This window comes from Heteronotia binoei, chromosome 19, assembly GCF_032191835.1.
Source record: "Heteronotia binoei isolate CCM8104 ecotype False Entrance Well chromosome 19, APGP_CSIRO_Hbin_v1, whole genome shotgun sequence".
In the NCBI taxonomy this organism is placed as follows: domain Eukaryota; kingdom Metazoa; phylum Chordata; class Lepidosauria; order Squamata; family Gekkonidae; genus Heteronotia; species Heteronotia binoei.
Window position 1 is genome coordinate 4,790,874 of NC_083241.1, and position 19,005 is coordinate 4,809,878.

General features: G+C 49.8%; 1 protein-coding gene across 1 annotated transcript in view; it reads left to right on the plus strand.

The window, feature by feature from the left end:
• Window positions 1–15,704, plus strand: part of MEGF11 (multiple EGF like domains 11) — a 495,160-nt gene extending 479,456 nt beyond the window's left edge. The window contains 4 exon segments of the mRNA XM_060260232.1: window positions 709–775; window positions 7,089–7,145; window positions 12,826–13,032; window positions 15,532–15,704. Coding sequence (XP_060116215.1) covers window positions 709–775; window positions 7,089–7,145; window positions 12,826–13,032; window positions 15,532–15,692 — 492 coding nt within the window. The 3' untranslated portion in view covers window positions 15,693–15,704.
• The last annotated feature ends 3,301 nt before the right edge of the window (window positions 15,705–19,005 follow it).

Here is a 19,005-nt window from a genome sequence, read left to right on the forward strand (position 1 = left end):
CCCATTCCCGTCCCTCTGGTGTGGTGTGACCAGCCCAGCTCTCCCTCTCTCACACGTAGTTCCTATCTTGCATGCTGGGCCCGTTTGTGGTTGTTTTTGCCTTCTCTGTCCCTCTGTAAGGTTGCCAATTCTGACATGGGGAATGCCTGGAAATACAGGGGTGGTGCCTTGGGGGGGGCAGAGTATGGGGGAGGAGAAGGGCTCAGTGAGGATTTCTTGCAAGTCCTAGATTTCAAGAAGTCCTAGACCGGCCATTCTTTGTGGCCACTCTAGGACTTCCAGGTCCTCCCAGACTCTATGGTTTATACCATAGAGTCAATCCATCCTCCAAAGCTGCCAAGGCCTCCTGTGTACTGGTCTCTGAACTCTGGGGATCAGTTGTCCTTTCAGGAGAATTCCAGATCCCACCCTCAGACTGGCAACCTTCTCTTTCTGGGTTGACCTCAGTAGCAGAACATTTTCAGCAGAAGGAAGTTTCGTGGCTCTTTTCCCAGCATGCTCCAGTACAGCCAACCTTTCCTTCCCGTCTTCCCCCCTTCTGCTCATTCGCATCTGGGTCAGCCAAGTCCGACAACCTGCATCCAAGAATGCCTCTTGCTGGCCACTTCCTCCGGTGTCTCCCTCAGCAGTCGCTGGCTTGGTTGGTGGGGCTTTCCCTCGGGCGACGACTTCAGTTTTAATATGTTGCTGTCGTAACTTTTTGAACAGCTCAATAACAAAAACCTTGACAGAGACCCTGAAGCTTGGACAGCCGACGGCTATCTGAATGGTCTAGGTCAGTAATTTTCAACAATTTAATAGTCTGAAGTAGAATCTAGAAGAAGCCCAAGTACGCTTAGTAACAGACGTTACACCATAATAGTAGAACACCAAAGGAAAAAAACAAATTGTGGCTGATTCCGCACTAACCTTGTTCTGCACCAGGCTTCCGTTTCTCTCTGGAGCGAGCTAGCGATTTCGCACCAGCTGCTCCAGACCGCCATTTTGCACAGGAAAACCCCACAATTTGCTGCTCCGCAGCATAAACCTGAAAAAAAAAAACCGCTGTGGCGTGGCAAATCGCAGGTTGCCCCAGCGCAAAATGGCAGCGTGGAGCAGCTGGTGCGAAATTGCTAGCTTGCTCTGGAGAAAAACGAAAGCCTGGCGTGGAGCAAGGTTATTGCAGGATCAGTCTGTGTGTTCTAACATTAACAGCTGCGGAATTCTTCCTGCCTTTTCCCAGTAACTAGAAATAGACAGATAGCTCTGTATACCTCATGGGAATCTGTTCAAACTTACAAAAATGCATCGTTGGTACTGTCAAGATGGTTCACCGTGTTTGTCTGTCTGTTGCAGCAGAAAAGAGCACCCGAAAGACTAACCAAATTCGTGGCCGCAGGGGAAGGAGCTTTCGTACCCTGCCACAAATCTGGTTATTAGTTAAGGTTCTGCTGGACTTTTCCTCTTTTCCATCAGTATTGTCAGCGTGATCTTTTTAAAAAAAAAAAAATCAACGCTCGATTCTGTTACATGACCATTCATTTCTGCTCCCACACCCTGGAGTAGTAACCTGGGTTATTGGGGGCAGGGTGTTTCCTTCTTGGCTTTCTCCCCCGTGTTCATTTATTGCTGCAGAAAAACCTCATTGTACTGGGCCCCCTTCCCTTGTCGTAAGATGGGGTTTTATTTCCATGTAACCTCTGGGCGATTTCCCCCCCCCCCCTTTTCCTCGCCATTTTCATTTTCCATCCACTGGAATAAGCCACACTCTCCGGAAGCCTGAATGGAAGGCAGTTTTGGCACGTGTCATAAATGGCTTGGGAAATATGGTTTTCAAAAGGGGCCGGCCAGCGGTTCCTGCGTCTGCAATGTCATCTTTGTAGATTTCAGAGCTGGCTGTGGGGAGAAGGCAGTCCCTTGGCTGTGTTTTGAGAACTCTTGCATTTGGAGCCCACGGGTGTAGGCTTCAAGGATCTTCATCTGGATGCAGCGAAAAGGAGAGGAACTGTTTTCCTGATTAAAAAACTAGCTTCCGCATCGAAACAACCTTATTGAGACTCGAACAAAGCAGGAGTCAAGGACCACCTTTAAGACCGACAAACTTTCAATCAGAATGTAAGCTTTTGTGTGCATGCGCACTTCTTCAGATGAGGAATCAGGTACAGTAAGCAGAGCTGTGTATAGCTGGTGGGGTTTAGAATGCAAAGTGGTACGAAGTTAAAATCCAATAGCAGAATAGTAAAATTAACACATTCGGAAAACCTTTGGTCTGGGTTGCATTAGCGTGGGAAAGCAATAAAACAGTAACAAGTGAGAGGATGTGTGTGAGAATGTTAATTATTCTCTCAGAGTGTGAGAATGTTAATTATTCTGTTGCTAATAAGCCTGGGTTATTAGCAAAATTAGGTTTATTAGCAATAGAATAATCAGCAGGCATTCTCACATTCCGACACGTTACTGGTTTTTTTTGTTTCCCACGCTAATGCTATCGAGACCAAATGTTCTTTCAATTTGTTAATTTCAGTATTTTGCCATTGGATTCTAACTTTGTACCACTTTGCATTCTAAACCCCACCAGCTCTATATAGCTCTGCTCACTGTACCTCGTTCCTTGTCTGATGAAGTGTTCTTCTAGCACACGAAAGCTTTCGTTCTGAATAAAACTTCGTTGGTCTTAAAGGTGCTACTGGACTCCTGATTTGTTCTCCTGCTACAGACCCACACGGCTGCCCGCCTGGGTCTATCTTATTGAGACTTGGCTGTCTGAGCACCAGCCTTATGAATCTGTGTGTGGGCTCTAGAGGGCAGTGGTGTTCCTCTGCTGCTCAAAGCTCTCTGCTGGAAACTTACTGTGACACTCAGGGTTGCTATTAGGAGCAATTCAGAAGCCCTGATCTAAGCCACCAGGTGGGGCCATCTGAGTGAACACACCTGAAGTGGCCTTACACTGAACCTGACCCTTAGTCTGCCAAGGTCCATAGTGTCTCCCCAAACTGGCAGGGGCTCTCCAGGGTCACAGAAGGAGGCCTTTCAAGTCATCCTTTCTACCGGAGCGGCTCTAGGCTGAGCTTGCTCCTGTGAGCCACTTCTGTAGGGATTCTGGTTTTTGCCTTGCGGGGGGTGGAGATCTCTCATCATAGCTCCCAAGCCCCTGAGGCATAGGACTGGCCTGCTTTCTGCATTGCTTTGAGGCACTTCAAAAGCCTCACGTGGGTGGGTGCGTTTGTTTGCATGCTGGACTCAGGTATAACAGTCTTGCCTTGACAAAGATTCAGGTCAAAGATGGGTCTTTTTCGGAAACCATTTCCTGGAATCCTTTTGAGCGATGGATAAAGGGTGAGAAAATGAAATATGACCATTTGTTCCCTTTTAAACTGGGAGCAAGGGAGAGAGGTTTTAACAGGGGTGGAATTCTAGCTGGAGCTCCTTTGCGTATTAGGCCACACACCCCTGATGTAGCCAATCCTCAAAGAGCTTACACAAAAGAGCCTACATCGGGGTGTGTGGCCTAATATGCAAAGGAGCTCCTGGTAGAATTCCACCGCTGGGTTTTATTTTTTTTTTAGTTTATTTTAAAAGACAAAGTAGAGAGAGTGCTTAGGGGGAAATGCTTTGCCATTAAGCGTTGGCCGCAAATTGTCCAGTGTGGAGTCAGGATTGTAGCCCAGAAGGGGATATTTGAAGTCCTGTGCACATTTCCATGTGAAGCTCTTTTCACTTGTAAGAAAGACTTTTCAGTCTTGTTCTTGACAAAGCAAACCTTCCCATTTGCAAATAGCCATCGTCTGCATGTCTGTGTGTTCACTGGACTCGATTGCTTACCAAGCCATGAGCACTGGTCAGTGTTCTCTCTAAGCTGAGTTAGCGTGAGCTAGCCTACCGTTTTTTAGCCTCTGGCTCGCACGTCTTGGTCTTCGCTCAGGGGAAATGGTTCCAGAGCAAACTAATTGATGCAGTAGCTCACAACTTTGATGCCAGTAACTCATGAAGTAGAATTTTTGTTTACAAGACTCCACAGCTTCGAGGGAGCATTGGTCCCGACCAGGACTCTTTTTGGTAGCAGGAACTCCTTTGCATATTAGGCCATGCCCCCTGATGTAAATCCTCCAAGAGCTTCCGGGGCTCTTCGTACGGGGCCTACTGGAAGCTCTCGGAAGATTGGCTACATCAGGGGCGTGTGGCCTAATATGCAAAGGAGTTCCTGCTACAAAAAAAAGCCCTGGTCACGACCAGCTAGAAGTTTTTCCTTTCCTCCCAACACATAGAACTACTTGGTGTAAGAGTGTGGATTGGAAGCAAAGATATCCCTGAATGCTCTACACATTTCCCTGAAGGGAGGGAGGGGCTTGAGACTTATTGGGGGAAACAAAGCCCCTTTACATAGAATTTCTTCTTCAGAGCAAGTCATTTGCCGAATGCAACTCATCAAGGGAGAACTGAAGCCACGCCTCCCGGCCATGGGATGTGCCTGGCTTTGAACAAAACACACAGGGGTGAGACAGAAAGAGTAAGACTGTGTTGATCTCATCCAAAATAGAGCTGGTGTGCCCAGGCCTCGGATTCAGCAGGAGCTCACAGGAGCACAGCTCCTGAACCTTTCTGAGGGCTCCCCCTCTTCCTTGTGCATTCAACAGCAGGTGCAGCTGCATAACAACCCCTGGATTAGGAGAGCTGGCAGCCAGCCAGCCACCAGGGGCTTTGCCCCACCCCCAGCAGCCCTCATTAACCCTTGGAGAAGCCTGCGCCACCCTTTCTCCACTTCTGATGTGATATTGGGCAGCGAGTGGCTTGCTGGCCTTTTGACTGGGGGCGGTGGGCACCCCAGGCGAGCGAGGCCTGCTTGGGCTGGTTGGATCTCTAACCAGCCCAAGCAGGCCTCGCTCACCCAGGGCTCTCCTTTCTTGCATCGAGTTGCTTTTTGGCTGGGGGGAGGGGCAACATATGCTAATGAGCTATGCCAATGAGCTCCATCACCCCTGGGTGTGGCTGTCATGGTGGGAAAAGGAGAAGCTTTGAGAGATACAGCCCTCCTTGAATCTCTTGCCTCTGAGCAGCTCTTGGTTTGTCCTCCACCTTCTGAGGTCTCACCGAGGACTGGGTGTAATTGCACCCCCGGCTGTCACCATGAGGGCTAGAATGTTCTTTTAAAAAACTTTTCCCCGAGATTCTCAGGCAGCTGCGTTCCACACCCAGTGCACCATGAGCGTGGAGAGGTTTTGCATGCTGTTCACAAAAGACTCTCCTACAGATACATCCCGCTGCGATCCCGTGGGTTTTTTTTGTTTTCAAAGATACTCTTGCGCAGAACTGAAGTTAGATTCCACATGCCCAAACGGCAGATCTTCCCCAGCTATTTCTGTGCAGAAACAAACTAGGCTTGTCAATCCCCAGGTGGGGCCAGGGGTAAAGCACAAAAGCATCCACGAACAACCAACAACTCTGGAAAACTTATGCAATAATATATTAAATACAAAACCACTTATAATAATAAATACAAGGTTACGAAGTAACAGAAAAACACATTCCCCCCAAGACACAGTCTTATCTTTCAGGTGCAAGTTCATATAGAAGGTGAATGTCCGGGGAAACTTTCTAGAAGAGCCGTGAGCAGGAATTCCAAGAGTAATCTTTTCCGTCGAAATGGATGTATAGCGTTATTCCGCTAAGACGACGCAAAGACGACACGAAGAGGGTAGCCTCTTTGTTCTGCAGAAAATGTACTCAGCGATTGCTTTCTATGAATGTTTTAAGGATTAGTGAAGTTTGTTAAAAGCCTCTGGTGAAACAGGGTCATATGCGCGTCCCTGTCGCTCAAATGCGCTCGGCGGCTTTTGCGAAATAGCGATTTAGCGCTTTCTGTTTATATTCTGCGGCTTCAAAAATTACGAAGTTGCGCTGTGTCGTCTTAGCGGAATAACGCTATACATCCATTTCGACGGAAAAGATTACTCTTGGAATTCCTGCCCGTGGCTCTTCTAGAAAGTTTCCCCAGACATTCACTTTCTATATGAACTTGCACCTGAAAGATAAGACTGTCTTGGGGGAATGTGTTTTTCTGTTATAAACGGTTTTGTATTTAATATATTATTGCATAAGTTTTCCAGAGTTGTTGGTTGTTCGTGGATGCTTTTGTGCTTTACCCCTGCTTTACTTTTCCACGTTGCTCTATCCCCAGGTGGGGGCAGGGGATCCCGCGATTTGGAGGCCCTCCCCCCACTTCAGGGTCATCAGAAAGCGGGAGGGGGGGAGGGAAATGGCTGCTGGCCACTCTGTTAATCCCTATGGAGACCGATTTCCATAGGGTAGTGAAGAATTGATCCTCGGGTATCTGGGGCTCATGGGGGGCCTGTTTTTTGAGGTAGAGGCACCAAATCTTCAGCATAGCATCCAGTGCCTCTCCCCAAAAAACCCTCCAAGTTTCAAAAGGATTAGACCAATTTTATGAGTTCCCAAAGAAGGTCCCCCATCCATTATTTCCAATGGAGGGAAGGCATTTAAAAGGTGTGCAGACCCTTTAAATACGATGGGCAGAACTCCCTTTGGAGTTCTTTTGTCCTTGTCACGACCTTGCTCCTGGCTCCACCCCCAAAGTCCCCAGATAGTTCTTGACTTGGACTTGGCCATCCTAGAACAAATTATCTTCTGCGAGTTTGGCCCAAGGGAGTTCGTAGACCAGTATATGCTCCTTCCTGTCCACCGACCCCTCGTTCTTTGCTGAAGACCAGCGAGACAATCAAATGCAGTCCTCCCCCTCCCCCATTGCTCACGCCTGCAAGGGCAGGCAGTTTGGGTGGATCACGGCCAGTGTTCCCTCTAAGCTGAGTTAGCGTGAGCCAGCGCACCGATACTTAGCCTCCAGCTCACACCTTTTTTGTCTTAGCTCAGGAAGGATGGCCCCAGAGCGCACTCATTGATGCAGGAGCTCACCACTTTAATGCCAGCCGCTCACAAAGCAGAACTTTTGCTCCCAAGACTCCGCAGCTTAGAGGGAACATTGATCACCGCTGAGAATGTGCTTTCCCCGTCTTTGCGGGAAGACTTTCTGCTACACAGTCCAGTTTGCATAAAAATATTTATGCATTTCTCCGTTGTATATCATTTTTACGCAGGTGCTTGTGGGATGAATAGACGTCAGAACACATACATTATGGAAAAAAGCTTCAAAGGTATAGTATCCGGCAAATACTCCAGTAGCGCTCAGCCTGGGTATGGCAGGAAAGGGTAGCTAGCCAGTTTCCATTCGCCGAGGGCAGATAGGCGGTCAATTGCATGTTGCATGGAAGGGAGCTCTTCACATGTACATGAATCTGCCTTTATAATACTGACTCAGAATCTATCGAGGTCAGCGTTGCCTACTCGGACTGGCAGCAGCTCTCCAGGGTCTCAGGCTGTGATCTTTCATATCGCCTCCTACCTGATCCTTTTTAAACTGGAGATGGGGGAAGTTGAACCTGGGGCCTTCTGCATGCCAGGCAGATGCTCTGCCGCTGAGCCACGGACTCTCCTTAAGTATACTAAATCAGGCTGTTGGTCTATCAAGGTCACTGCTGTCTACTCAGACTGGCGGCCGCTCTCCTGGGTCTCACGCAAAGGACTTTTAACGGGGGATGCCAGGGATGGAAGCTGGGGCCTTCTGCATGCCAAGCCAGGGGGCCTTTTCCCTGCTGAGTTCCCATCCAAGTGTCGAATTATGTCCCAGCTGATAAAGGGGGCTTTGACTCTTGAAAGCTTGTGCTCCCAAAATCTTGACAGTCTTGAATGCGCCACTGGACTCAAATCTAACTTTATATACCCGTTATATGTATCTTTCTAATCCATTAGCAAGCAAGTAGCAGCAGAACTCTCTTACAGCCAGCCACTGTACTGAATCGGTAGATGTAGGGGTTCGAATCCCACTTCTGCCAGGGACTTCTTTGTTGTGCGGCCTCAGGCAATTCACATGTCTTATCTCCACACTCCCCCCCCCCCCCCCCAGGTTGTGCTAGAGGAATCATGTTGCCTACCTGGAGTCTTTAGGGTGCACTGAAAGAATCTGATATGAGGATTATTGTCAGGGGTAGAATTCTAGCAGGCACTCCCTTTGTATATTAGGCCACACACCCCTGATGTAGACAATCCTCCAACGGCTTCCAAGGCTCTTTTTTGTAAGCTCTCGGAGGATTGGCTACATCAGGGGTGTGTGGCCTAATATGCAAAGGAGCCCCTGCTAGAATTCCAAGCTCTTGGAGGATTGGCTGCATCAGGGGTGTGTGGCCTAATATGCAAAGGAGCCCCTGCTAGAATTCCAAGCTCTTGGAGGATTGGCTGCATCAGGGGTGTGTGGCCTAATATGCAAAGGAGCCCCTGCTAGAATTCCAAGCTCTCGGAGGATTGGCTACATCAGGGGTGTGTGGCCTAATATGCAAAGGAGCCCTTGCTAGAATTCCAAGCTCTTGGAGGATTGGCTACATCAGGGGGGTGTGGCCTAATATGCAAAGGAGCCCCTGCTAGAATTCCAAGCTCTTGGGAGGATTGGCTACATCAGGGGTGTGTGGCCTAATATGCAAAGGAGCCCCTGCAAGAATTCCAAGCTCTTGGAGGATTGGCTACATCGGGGGTGTGTGTGGCCTAATATGCAAAGGAGCCCCTGCTAGAATTCCAAGCTCTTGGGAGGATTGGCTACATCAGGGGTGTGTGGCCTAATATGCAAAGGAGCTCCTGCTAGAATTCCACCCGATTGTGTGAGACTGAGTAGGGAGGAATGAGCGACCCTGTCCTATTTCCCAGGTGGCAGCTGACTCAAGCAGCTTCCATTTGTGCTTAGCCCCACTCTGTTTTCTGGCTTCCTCCCGAGAAGGTTAAGAGCTGTAATTGGAAGAAGGTGCCACAAATTCCCTCTTTGAGCTCACACCTTCCAGATTGCCATGTGGGAGGAAGGAAAGCACACCTATACACCAGTTTAAGGCTGCCGTGTATAGCGTCACAGTGGCACTTGGGAAGGTTAACATCAGCTACAAGATTTTAGTCTTTCTAATGTTGTGTGAGGGAAGTCCTCCTAGATGGTGGGTCCAGTGTACTGTTTCTCGAAGCAAGTCAGCCGAGCATTTGTAAGAGATGTACGTGCAATGCACCCCCATGACCCCCTTTGGTGTGCATTCTCAGCAACTGGCTTTTCAAAGGTACCCTGCCTGTGACCATGGAGGTTTAGTTACCAATACCTAATAATACACATCGAACAGCTGAGTAGATGAACAAATTCTGAATCATGAATGAGGATTATGGTCCAAAAATTATTTTTTTTTCTTCCAAAAAATCGATATTTTGGCAGAAACAATAGAAGTTGTGCACATCAAGGAATACCTATGTACACCATTTCCAGGGGGGTTGATGGGTTCTTTTTCAAAGTTTCCATTTGTGGGGAGGCATATATGAAGGCTGGCCTGAGAGAGGCATGCTGGGGAAACGTCTGTCCCAATTAGGATTGGGAAATTCCTGGAGATTTGGGGGCGGAGCCTGGGCAGGGCGGGGTTTGGGCAGGGAAGGGACCCCAGGAGGATATAATTCCCAAAGAACCAACCCTCCAAAGCAGCCATTTTCTCCAAGGGTTCCTACTTTCTGTAATCCGTAGAGCCGTTGTAATCCCAAGAGATCTCCAGGCTCCACCTGGAGGCTGGCAACCCCAGTCCCAGCCCATAGCCGGAATGCTGCCAATGTCCTTTGTGAAGATTTAAATGAGGTGCAAGTTTTTTCAGCAAAAATGCAGGGGGGGGGGTCTTGTTCCAATGAAGGTGGCACACACCTTAATGAGGCATAAAACACCGGCCTCGTGCCCACAGAATGTGCCCAAGAGAACCCACCATATAATCAACAGCCTTAATGGGACAGGAACTTCATCAGACCACCTCCAGATGAAGTCAATCACATTCACCCATGTTGGAATACCTTCTGTTCATCTGCTGCTACAAACTGAGCCAGCCACTCTTCTGGAACGATACTTCTTCTCGTTATGCTGGGTCTTAGTAGAAGAACATGCCCTCAAGTCACAGCCGACACAAGAACATAAGAGAAGCCATGTTGGATCAAGCCAATGGTCCCTCCAGTCCAACACTCTGTCACATAAGAACATAAGAGAAGCCATGTTGGATCAGGACAGTGGCCCATCCAGTCCAACACTCTGTGTCACATAAGGACATAAGAGAAGCCCTGTTGGATCAGGCCAATGGCCCATCCAGTCCAACACTCTGTGTCACATAAGAACATAAGAGAAGCCATGTTGGATCAGGCCAGTGGCTTCTCCAGTCCAACACTCTGTGTCACATAAGAACATAAGAGAAGCCTTGTTGGATCAGGCCAATGGCCCCTCCAGTCCAACACTCTGTGTCACATAAGAACATAAGAGAAGCCATGTTGGATCAGGCCAATGGCCCCTCCAGTCCAACACTCTGTGTCACAGAAGAACATAAGAGAAGCCATGTTGGATCAGGCCAATGGCCCCTCCAGTCCAACACTCTGTGTCACATAAGAACATAAGAGAAGCCATGTTGGATCAGGCCAGTGGCCCCTCCAGTCCAACACTCTGTGTCACATAAGAACATGAGAAGCCATGTTGGATCAGGCCAATGGCCCATCAAGTCCAACACTGTGTGTCACACAAGGACATAAGAGAAACCCTGTTGGATCAGGCCAATGGCCCATCCAGTCCAACACTCTGTGTCACATAAGAACATAAGAGAAGCCATGTTGGATCAGGCCAATGGCCCATCAAGTCCAACACTGTGTGTCACATAAGGACATAAGAGAAGCCCTGTTGGATCAGGCCAATGGCCCATCCAGTCCAACACTGTGTGTCACACAGTGGCCCCCCAAAAATTATATCTATTTATCTACACACACACACACTGTGGCTAATAGCCGCTGATGGACCTCTGCTCCGTATTTTTATCCAGTCCCCTCTTGAAGCTGCCTATGCTTGCAGCCGCCATAAGAAGTGGCACCACTAATGGCACAGGGTGGTCCGGGCAAGAGAGGAGCAGAGGTCGTTGGCCATTGCTTGCCTCTGCGTTGCAACCTCAGGCTTCTTCAGTGGCCTCCCATCCAAGGGCCAATCAGGGCTCACCCTGCTTAGCTTCCAACGTCTAACAAGATCAGGCTGACCTGGCCAATTCTTAATGTAGATTCCTGGGCTATTATGACTGGGTAAAAGGACGCTGGGGATGCAGAAAGGTATAGCCCAGGGGTGTGGCTCTTTCACACATACTGTGTGACTCTCAAAGCCCCCCCCCCCCCGCCCCTATCAGCTAGCTTGGAGAATGCATTTAAAATTGCTTTCTTTCCACCGCTCCCTTCTCATCTATTTTCCTTCCTGTCCTGTGGCTCTCAAACATCTGATGTGCGTTGCTCTCACATTAAGTGAGTGTGGCCACCCCTGGTATAGCCCACCTGCAGCTCAGGAGCCACCTGTGGCTCTCTCACACATTGCGTAGCTCTCGAAGCCCCGTCTGCTGGCTTGGAGAAGGCATTTCTCTTTTTAAAATCACTTCGCCAAGCCAGTCGGCCGCTTGCAGAATGCATTTTAAGTTGCTTTCTTTCCACCTCTCCCTCCTCGCCCTCTATTTGCCTTCCTCCCTCCCTCCCTCCCTGTCTTGCGGCTCTCAAACATCTGACGTTCATGTCTTGCAGGTCACAAACGTATGAGGTTTCTTCTATGTGGCTCTTACGTTAAGCAACTTTGGCCACCTCTGCTAAAGCCTGATCTTGCCAGACCTCAGAAACTAATTTGGGTGGGACACCCCCCAAGGAATAGCAGGGTCATGCTGCAGAGGCAGGCAATGGAAAACGCTTCCGCTTAGTCGCTTGCCTTGACACCCCCAATGGGGCACCCTCCGTCAGCTGCAACTAGACAGCGCTTTACCGGCACACAAAAGGAAAATGGGCGATGGGGTGTCGCTTCCTCTCCCCAAGCAGTCCCTGTGTTAATTTAAAATATGCTAATTCTCCAGAGGTTATGGATATGGTGTGATTCATGCACAAAGGGCAATGCTGGCCAGATCTCTGCCCCTAAGTGCTTACAAGTGAAATTTCTCCAGCAGGATCGCCAATGAAGGTAGAGAGAGGGAAGGCAGAACTTACAATGGCGTGGCTTCAGGTTCTAGAAGAGAAATGCTGGTTGTCCACGGGCAATGATTTTTTTTTTTAGAATTTTTATACCACCAGAGAATTCATCGGCTGAGCAGGCAAATCTTCTAAAACAGAAACTCCAACTTTTGAAGCAAAACTCCAACCTGTTTGTTGCAGGACATTTCCCGCAATCATATATCCGTATCAGGGGAAACGAGGCTGGAGACGGGTGGGTGATCGGGACTTCAAAGCATGTCGCGTTTAATGTGGGACCCCTGGGGATGCTAAACATGGAGTCTCTTCTCCACCATGCCGGAAACTTTGCTTGCTTCCGAGGTAGTCTCCTCCCCAGGAAGGGGGTAAAAAAACCCGTGCATGGTTTCTGGGGACAAGAATACGTGCTGCAGAAATGTCTCCCGTGGGGGGTGGGGAGTGAGGAGGGGGTGGCGCGGCCGTGCACGATGCAATGTTGTAGCAATGAGACCCTTTTCTCCCAGCGAGAGCCGTAGTACTGAAGGGCTTGTTTTTTTTCCTACCGAATGTTCAGGAAATGGCTTGCGAATGAGTTTGGATGAGCAGATGGTTTGGAGAGACATTGGTTCGGACATACCTGAGGCGTAACTGGTGGGTCACGGTGCTGTGCGTTTTGAGGGCTTAGAACCCCCCCCCTCCTCCCCTTCCCCGCCCCCCTCCAAGAAGTCCACCGGCACACGTGCTAAGAAGGCGGCCCCTCCGGCTCTTGTCTTGCAGACTACATGAAGGAATCGGCCTGCAGCTCCAGCACTTGTTCCCTCAACAGCAGCGAAAACCCTTACGCCACCATCAAAGACCCCCCCATCATGACTTGCAAACACTCCGAGGGCAGCTACGTGGAAATGAAATCCCCCTCCCATCGGGACTCATCCTTTTCGGACGCGCCGGCCTCGTCGACGGCCAACAAAAACATTTACGAAGTTGGTGAGTCTCTGCCGCGACGCCGGCACCGCTGGCGCGAGAAGCAGGGGGTGGGCTTCTCCAGTCAGCCTTGAGGCTTGCCAACAACCACACATGGCCTTCGGAGGTCTGGGCCAAGGGCCCTCGAGCTCTCCGGGGGACCTGTGGTGGTTTCTGCCACGCTGGAAGAACGTCCTGACCCAACAGACAAGACCCCAGCAAAGCAAGCCAACCTTAAGCTCAGTGGCCTCGTTCAATACTTAACGCAGGGTTTCCAGACGGGCGACTGTGGACACTTTCTTGGCGACTGCCAAAAGTGGGTGGGGCTTTTGCCCAGCAAGGCCTCTGACTGGCCATTAGAGATTGGATTGGCTGTGCAGATCTTTTAAAAAGTTGTCCGCAGTTGCCCTCACAAGCACAAGGATCTTCGCTGCGTGACTGAAGGTGAATGGCAGCAGCCATTTTGTTGCCGCGCCCACCACAGCGAGCCGGAAAGGTTGGGGTTCGCTGACTTAATGGGTCCCGTAAGTTAACATAACTCAGCCAGACTTGTATTGTTTCACGCCTCCGTCGTGGCAGACACGGCAGATTAACATCTTTGCGCTAATTTCCTCTAACTTAAATTTCCTGTAACTTAAATTAAAGAAGGATTAATGTAGTCGCTGAGAGAATGGGCTACAATCCTGCAAGTCCCCATGTCAGATCTCATCCCTGATCACCAACTACTGGCTCAGGCAAAGCTCCCTCAAACTCAGTCCCTTGACTGAGAGCCAGTATGGTGTGGAGAGCCAGTATGGTGTAGTGGTTAAGTGTGTGGACTCTTATCTGGGAGAACCGGGTTTGATTCCCCACTCCTCCACTTGCACCTGCTAGCATGGCCTTGGGTCAGCCAGAGCTCTGGCAGAGGTTGTCCTTGAAAGGGCAGCTGCTGTGAGAGCCCTCTAAGCCCCACCCACCTCACAGGGTGTCTGTTGTGGGGGAGGAAGGTAAAGGAGATTGTGAGCCGCTCTGAGACTCTTTGGAGTGGAGGGCGGGATATAAATCCAATATCATCTTCTTCTTCTTCATCTTCAATGGGGGGCGGCGGGATAACGTTGACTCATCTTCGAGGGCTTCCAGTAAGGACTTATTCTTATGTAATGTCTGCATCGTGCTTTGAATACCGAACATTATGTATATGCTGCCTTAGCTATAGTTAGTTACTAAAGTGAACAATTTACACTTGAAAGCAGTTCATCTTTTTCTTCGTGGCTGCCCAGTTGGGGGCATCTTTTGAGCAACCAAAATCAGCCAGACTTCATTGTGCCTGCATTTGGGGGGGATCCGTTTAAGAAGTAATCACACACACACACAAATCTTGCCGAGATGAGCTGGACTCATCACCTGACCCAGAAGGCCCTGTTGGATCAGGCCAATGGCCCATCCAGTCCAACACTGTGTCACACAGTGGCCCCCCAAAAATTATATCTATCTATCTACACACACACACTGTGGCTAATAGCCGCTGATGGACCTCTGCTCCGTATTTTTATCCAGTCCCCTCTTGAAGCTGCCTATGCTAGAGACACACTAGTAGGAAGTCTCCATTCAAAAATGTCAAACTTCCCCCCACCCCCTTTAACAAAGTGCCATTTAAAATCAGTGGGAGATGAATAGGAAGGGCTGCCTGTTGTGAAACAGTGTAAATGGACAACACGATTACGTGAGCAGAGTGTAAAACGTCTTGCAGATGTATAAAACTGTTCTATTTGGAGTCAGGCCACTGGTTCCTCTTGGCTAGTCTAACTGACAGCAGCTCTCTGGGGGTCTCAGGAAGAGAAAGGACCACCCCACCGCCTTCACTAAAGATGGCAAGCCCCGAAGTGGAAGATTTCTGCATGCAAAGTATGCGCTGTGCCACTGAGTTGTCGTTGCTCCCTCCTTGTCTCTTGGCTAGGTGTCGATCCCGGCCTGGCACAGGGTAACGCTCACAGTTGCTGCCCTGAATATATGTAGAGGAAGGTTAGGATGCCTGGGTGAGCAGCAGTTTCAAGGGAGCCTCCCTTTTCCCCCCACTGCAAAGGGGGATCCCTGGACATCTCCAGCTTTTACCACGGCTCTCCAGCTGGCAGAGATCAGCTCCTCTGGAGAAAATGGCTGCTCGGAAGGGGGGTCTCTAGGACGTTGCACCATGCTGAGGCCCGTCCCCTCCCCAAACGCCACCCTCTCCCAGATCCACCCCAAAAATCTCCAGGTGTTTCCCAGAGCAGGGGCACTCTATTATGCATGCCAAACAGATGCTTTGCCACTGAGCCATGGCCCTTTTGAGTCTCAGAAACCTTTACCCCCCAAAATCTTGGTCTCTCAAGTACACAGCGGCCCTCCTGAAACTGTCTTCCTAGAGGAATGTCAGCTTGCTTGAGACGCCGAACTCTTACGATGATCTGGAAGCCCGGCAAACCTTTCCATGTCACTCTGCTTAAGTCTGGGTGATCGTTTGTGGGATGACGAGATTAACCGAGCTGCTTTCTGTTGCTTTTGCAGAGCCCACCATCAGCGTGCTCCACGAGGCCCGCGTTCGCACCACCGGCTACGTCCACAGCCCCTACGACCTGCCCCGCAACAGCCACATCCCTTCTCATTACGACATCCTTCCGGCAAGACACAGCCCGACGCACGGGACGCTTTGGGAGAAACAGTCTTAGGACGCCGCCCCTCCCTTTCCGTGGCATCCAAACCAGCCAAGGGGAAACGAGAAGACAATCCGATTTGTTTTGGTCTGCCATACGATACGTTAGGGGGAGGAAACGGAACCCCTGCGACTGGACCGAACCTCGTGGAACTCTCATCGTGGGGCCAACTTCTTGCTGCATGAACCTCGCTTTATTTTACAAGACAGTTTTTATACAAATCAGAGGAAAAGAAGTAACTTCCTTTATATACAAATGGGATGGGGGGTGGGGGTGGGGGACGACTCCAGGCTGATTATCATCCCATCCGATACTGGACAAAGTGCATCTTCTTGACTTGCTCTTACTTTTGAAAGGGGGAGAGGGAAGAGAGAAACAGAAATCCCACGCCCATTTGCAAGCTCCTCTATATCGGCCTTGTACAACTGCCCACTCAATGAGCTCTTCTTTGGAGAGTAGAGGCCACACTGCAAAAATGTGCAGGCCCTCTTTGGCGGGAGGTGTGTGTGTGTGTGTGTGGAGTGTCATGATCGATCTCAGTCACTGCCCTACTCTCCAGCCAATGTGTTCAAACCAGGCTTTCATTCCTTAGAAACCATTTGGGGAGTATATATTTCCGTTCAGCCGGCTCAGAAACAGAAGTCAGCAGACCGGGCGCGGGGAGGGGGGGGGATGCAAAACATCCACCTGACCATCGACTCAAAGCGTCTTGTCCACTCACAGCGTTGATCCCACCTTTGGAATTTCTCCTTTCTCTGCACTGTGGAACACTGGAGGAAGAAGAACTTCCTGTACGAGAAGGGTACCGGGCTGCGTCCGAGAAGCCCCGGTTGGAGCTGGCTTCTGTTGACTCGTCTTCGAGAGAGTTTGCCAAATGGTGCTAATCTACACCTGGTTCCTTCCCCGCAGGAAAAAGGTCATACCTTCTCTTTGGGCAAGCTTTGGATGGAGATTAGTTTTTTTCTCAAGTGCAGATCGGGTTAGGAAGTCCTTCCTGGGCTGTCTTGGCAACCAAAAGCCCCGGCTTCTCCTTCCGCGGTAATACTGAGACGGAGCAGCAGTATCTTAAAGACCAGTCAATTTACTGTAGCATAAACTTCCATGCTTCAACGCTCACTTTGGCAGACAGCAGGAACTTGGCAGAAAGCTGCCTCGCGAGCGCTCACGCCGTAATAAATTCATTAGTCCTTAAGGTGCCACAATACTTTGTTTTGGCCGCAGCAAACCTAACGTGGCCGCCTCCCCACTGGAAAGCGGCACTAGATTTAATTTGTTATTTTTTTTAATTGGCCACGGTTGAGCACAGCAACGAGACGGCTTCTTCCCCCCTAGGAAATATCAATTTAGCATTAATGCCTGGCTCAGCGAGAACCGCAAGCGTAGAGAAAATGACATGAGGTAAGAGGGCTAAGATACAGTGGAACGAGGAAAGCGATTGACCCACGACTGGGTCTAAATGAACGATTATCGCCCTTTAGCTAGAACGAGCGTTTGCGGCAGGGTTACGGGACAGTCGCTTGTTCTAGCTTCTGAAATGCTGGGGTTTTCCCCGGCGCTGATTTGAAGCCAAAAGGTCTACTGTGCAGGCATGCTGCTGGCTCCACGTTAAGATGGAGGAAAACTGTTAAAACGGCTTGAAGTCCCACCCTTAAGACCTGATTTTAAATAAATGGGCTGAGCAACAACTCAAGAGGCTGCAATGTCGGATCAGCCTAATTCTGGCTCGGTGAAGTCTCCGTCCTACAAAGCAGCAGCATCCCAAGTTTCAGGGCATGGCTAGATGGGAGTGCAAGGGTTAAGCGGGATGGATCACAGCACCAGGCAGCTCCCGAGAAAATTCCTCTCTCGGTTCTGTTGCCTGTTGAGTGGAGAGGATAACTCACAGGCCTCCCAGAAAAGGTGCTTTAGGAAGGGATGTGATTCCCGGAGAGAGAAGAAAGCAGGAGTCCAGTTGCACCTTTAAGACCAACAAAGGTGTTTTTTCCATAATGTAAGCTTCTGTGTGCTAGAAGCACACTTCGTCAGACAATAGGATGGAATGGCAAACAGTCTGACGAAGTGTGCTTCTAGCGCACCAAAGTTTACATTCTGAATAAAATTTTGTTGGTCTTATAGGTGCCACTTGACTCCTCCTTTGTTCTGCTGCTTCAGACCAACACAGCTGCCCACCTGGGTCTATCCCAGAGAGAGAGAGAGAGAGAGAGACGGACAGACAGAGAGGGTATTCTGCCTAAGATTCCTCTCTGTTTCAGCATAACAGGTCCAAAGACGTGTGTGCTCTGTGATTATTCCAGGGTACGCGGCCATAATGAGAACACAACAAGCCTTCTCCAATTGCTCTCCTTTTTTTAGCAAGGTTTAGGCCAACCACGGTGAGGGGAGAGAAGGCAACTGAGGTCACCTACCTGATAGCAGAGGCTTTAAAGTCGCCGGGCAGAAATCCTCTAGGACACCAGTCTGACTATGAAACGGGGTGCTCTGTTCTCTCTCACACATTAACTGAGTAGGTTGGTTGATCCAGTAAGAGAGAGAACGGAGTCAGCCAGCACCGCACATCCAAACTCAAAGCCCCCCCCCCCCCCCCGCTCTGTCCTTTCATCCTCAGCTTCAGCCCTGCCCCAGCATCCTGCAGTAGGAAGACACAAATGCTGTGCAGAAAGCCAAACTGGACTTTCCTAGAAGACTCCTCTAAGGGATGTGCCACATAGGAGGTCTTTCACGTCGGCTTTTCAGCCAGGGTTAAGCTGAGTCTAGAGCACTGTTGCAGGACGAGGGAGAGCCGTTTTGGAAAGGAGGCAACAGGAAACGCTGGCTTGCTCTTCATCTGGAAACAGCTGAGAATGGTGAAGGCTGTGGAGGGGGGGGGCAGTGCTGCCCCTCAGCCACTGCGAGGACAAGGGAAGGAGGACGACGACAAAGAAAATTCGCACAACACAGGAGACGACACTTATTTACATGAATGCTGCATGTGTGCATGGGGGGGGGGGGAGAAAAACAACTGATCAGCAATAGCGGTTTTACTTTCCAGGAAAGCCTTATTCAAAATGTAAAGTAGCAGAACCTTATTTTGTAGGCCTATAAGGATATATATTTTAATTACCTGTATAGAAATTTTAAAAAGACTTACCTCAGAACTAGCAACGGGAAAAGTTCTCCACCAAGGCTTTTATGCAGACAGGGTAGCTTCCCGATCGTGTACACACCTCCCTTGGAAGTTGGTATATTCAATCCGGATTAAGGCACAGCAGACCGACCGCTCTACAACTGAGCTGCAGTGGAGACCGGGGGTCCCCAACGTGGCATCCGCAGGGCATCGTGGCACCCCCCA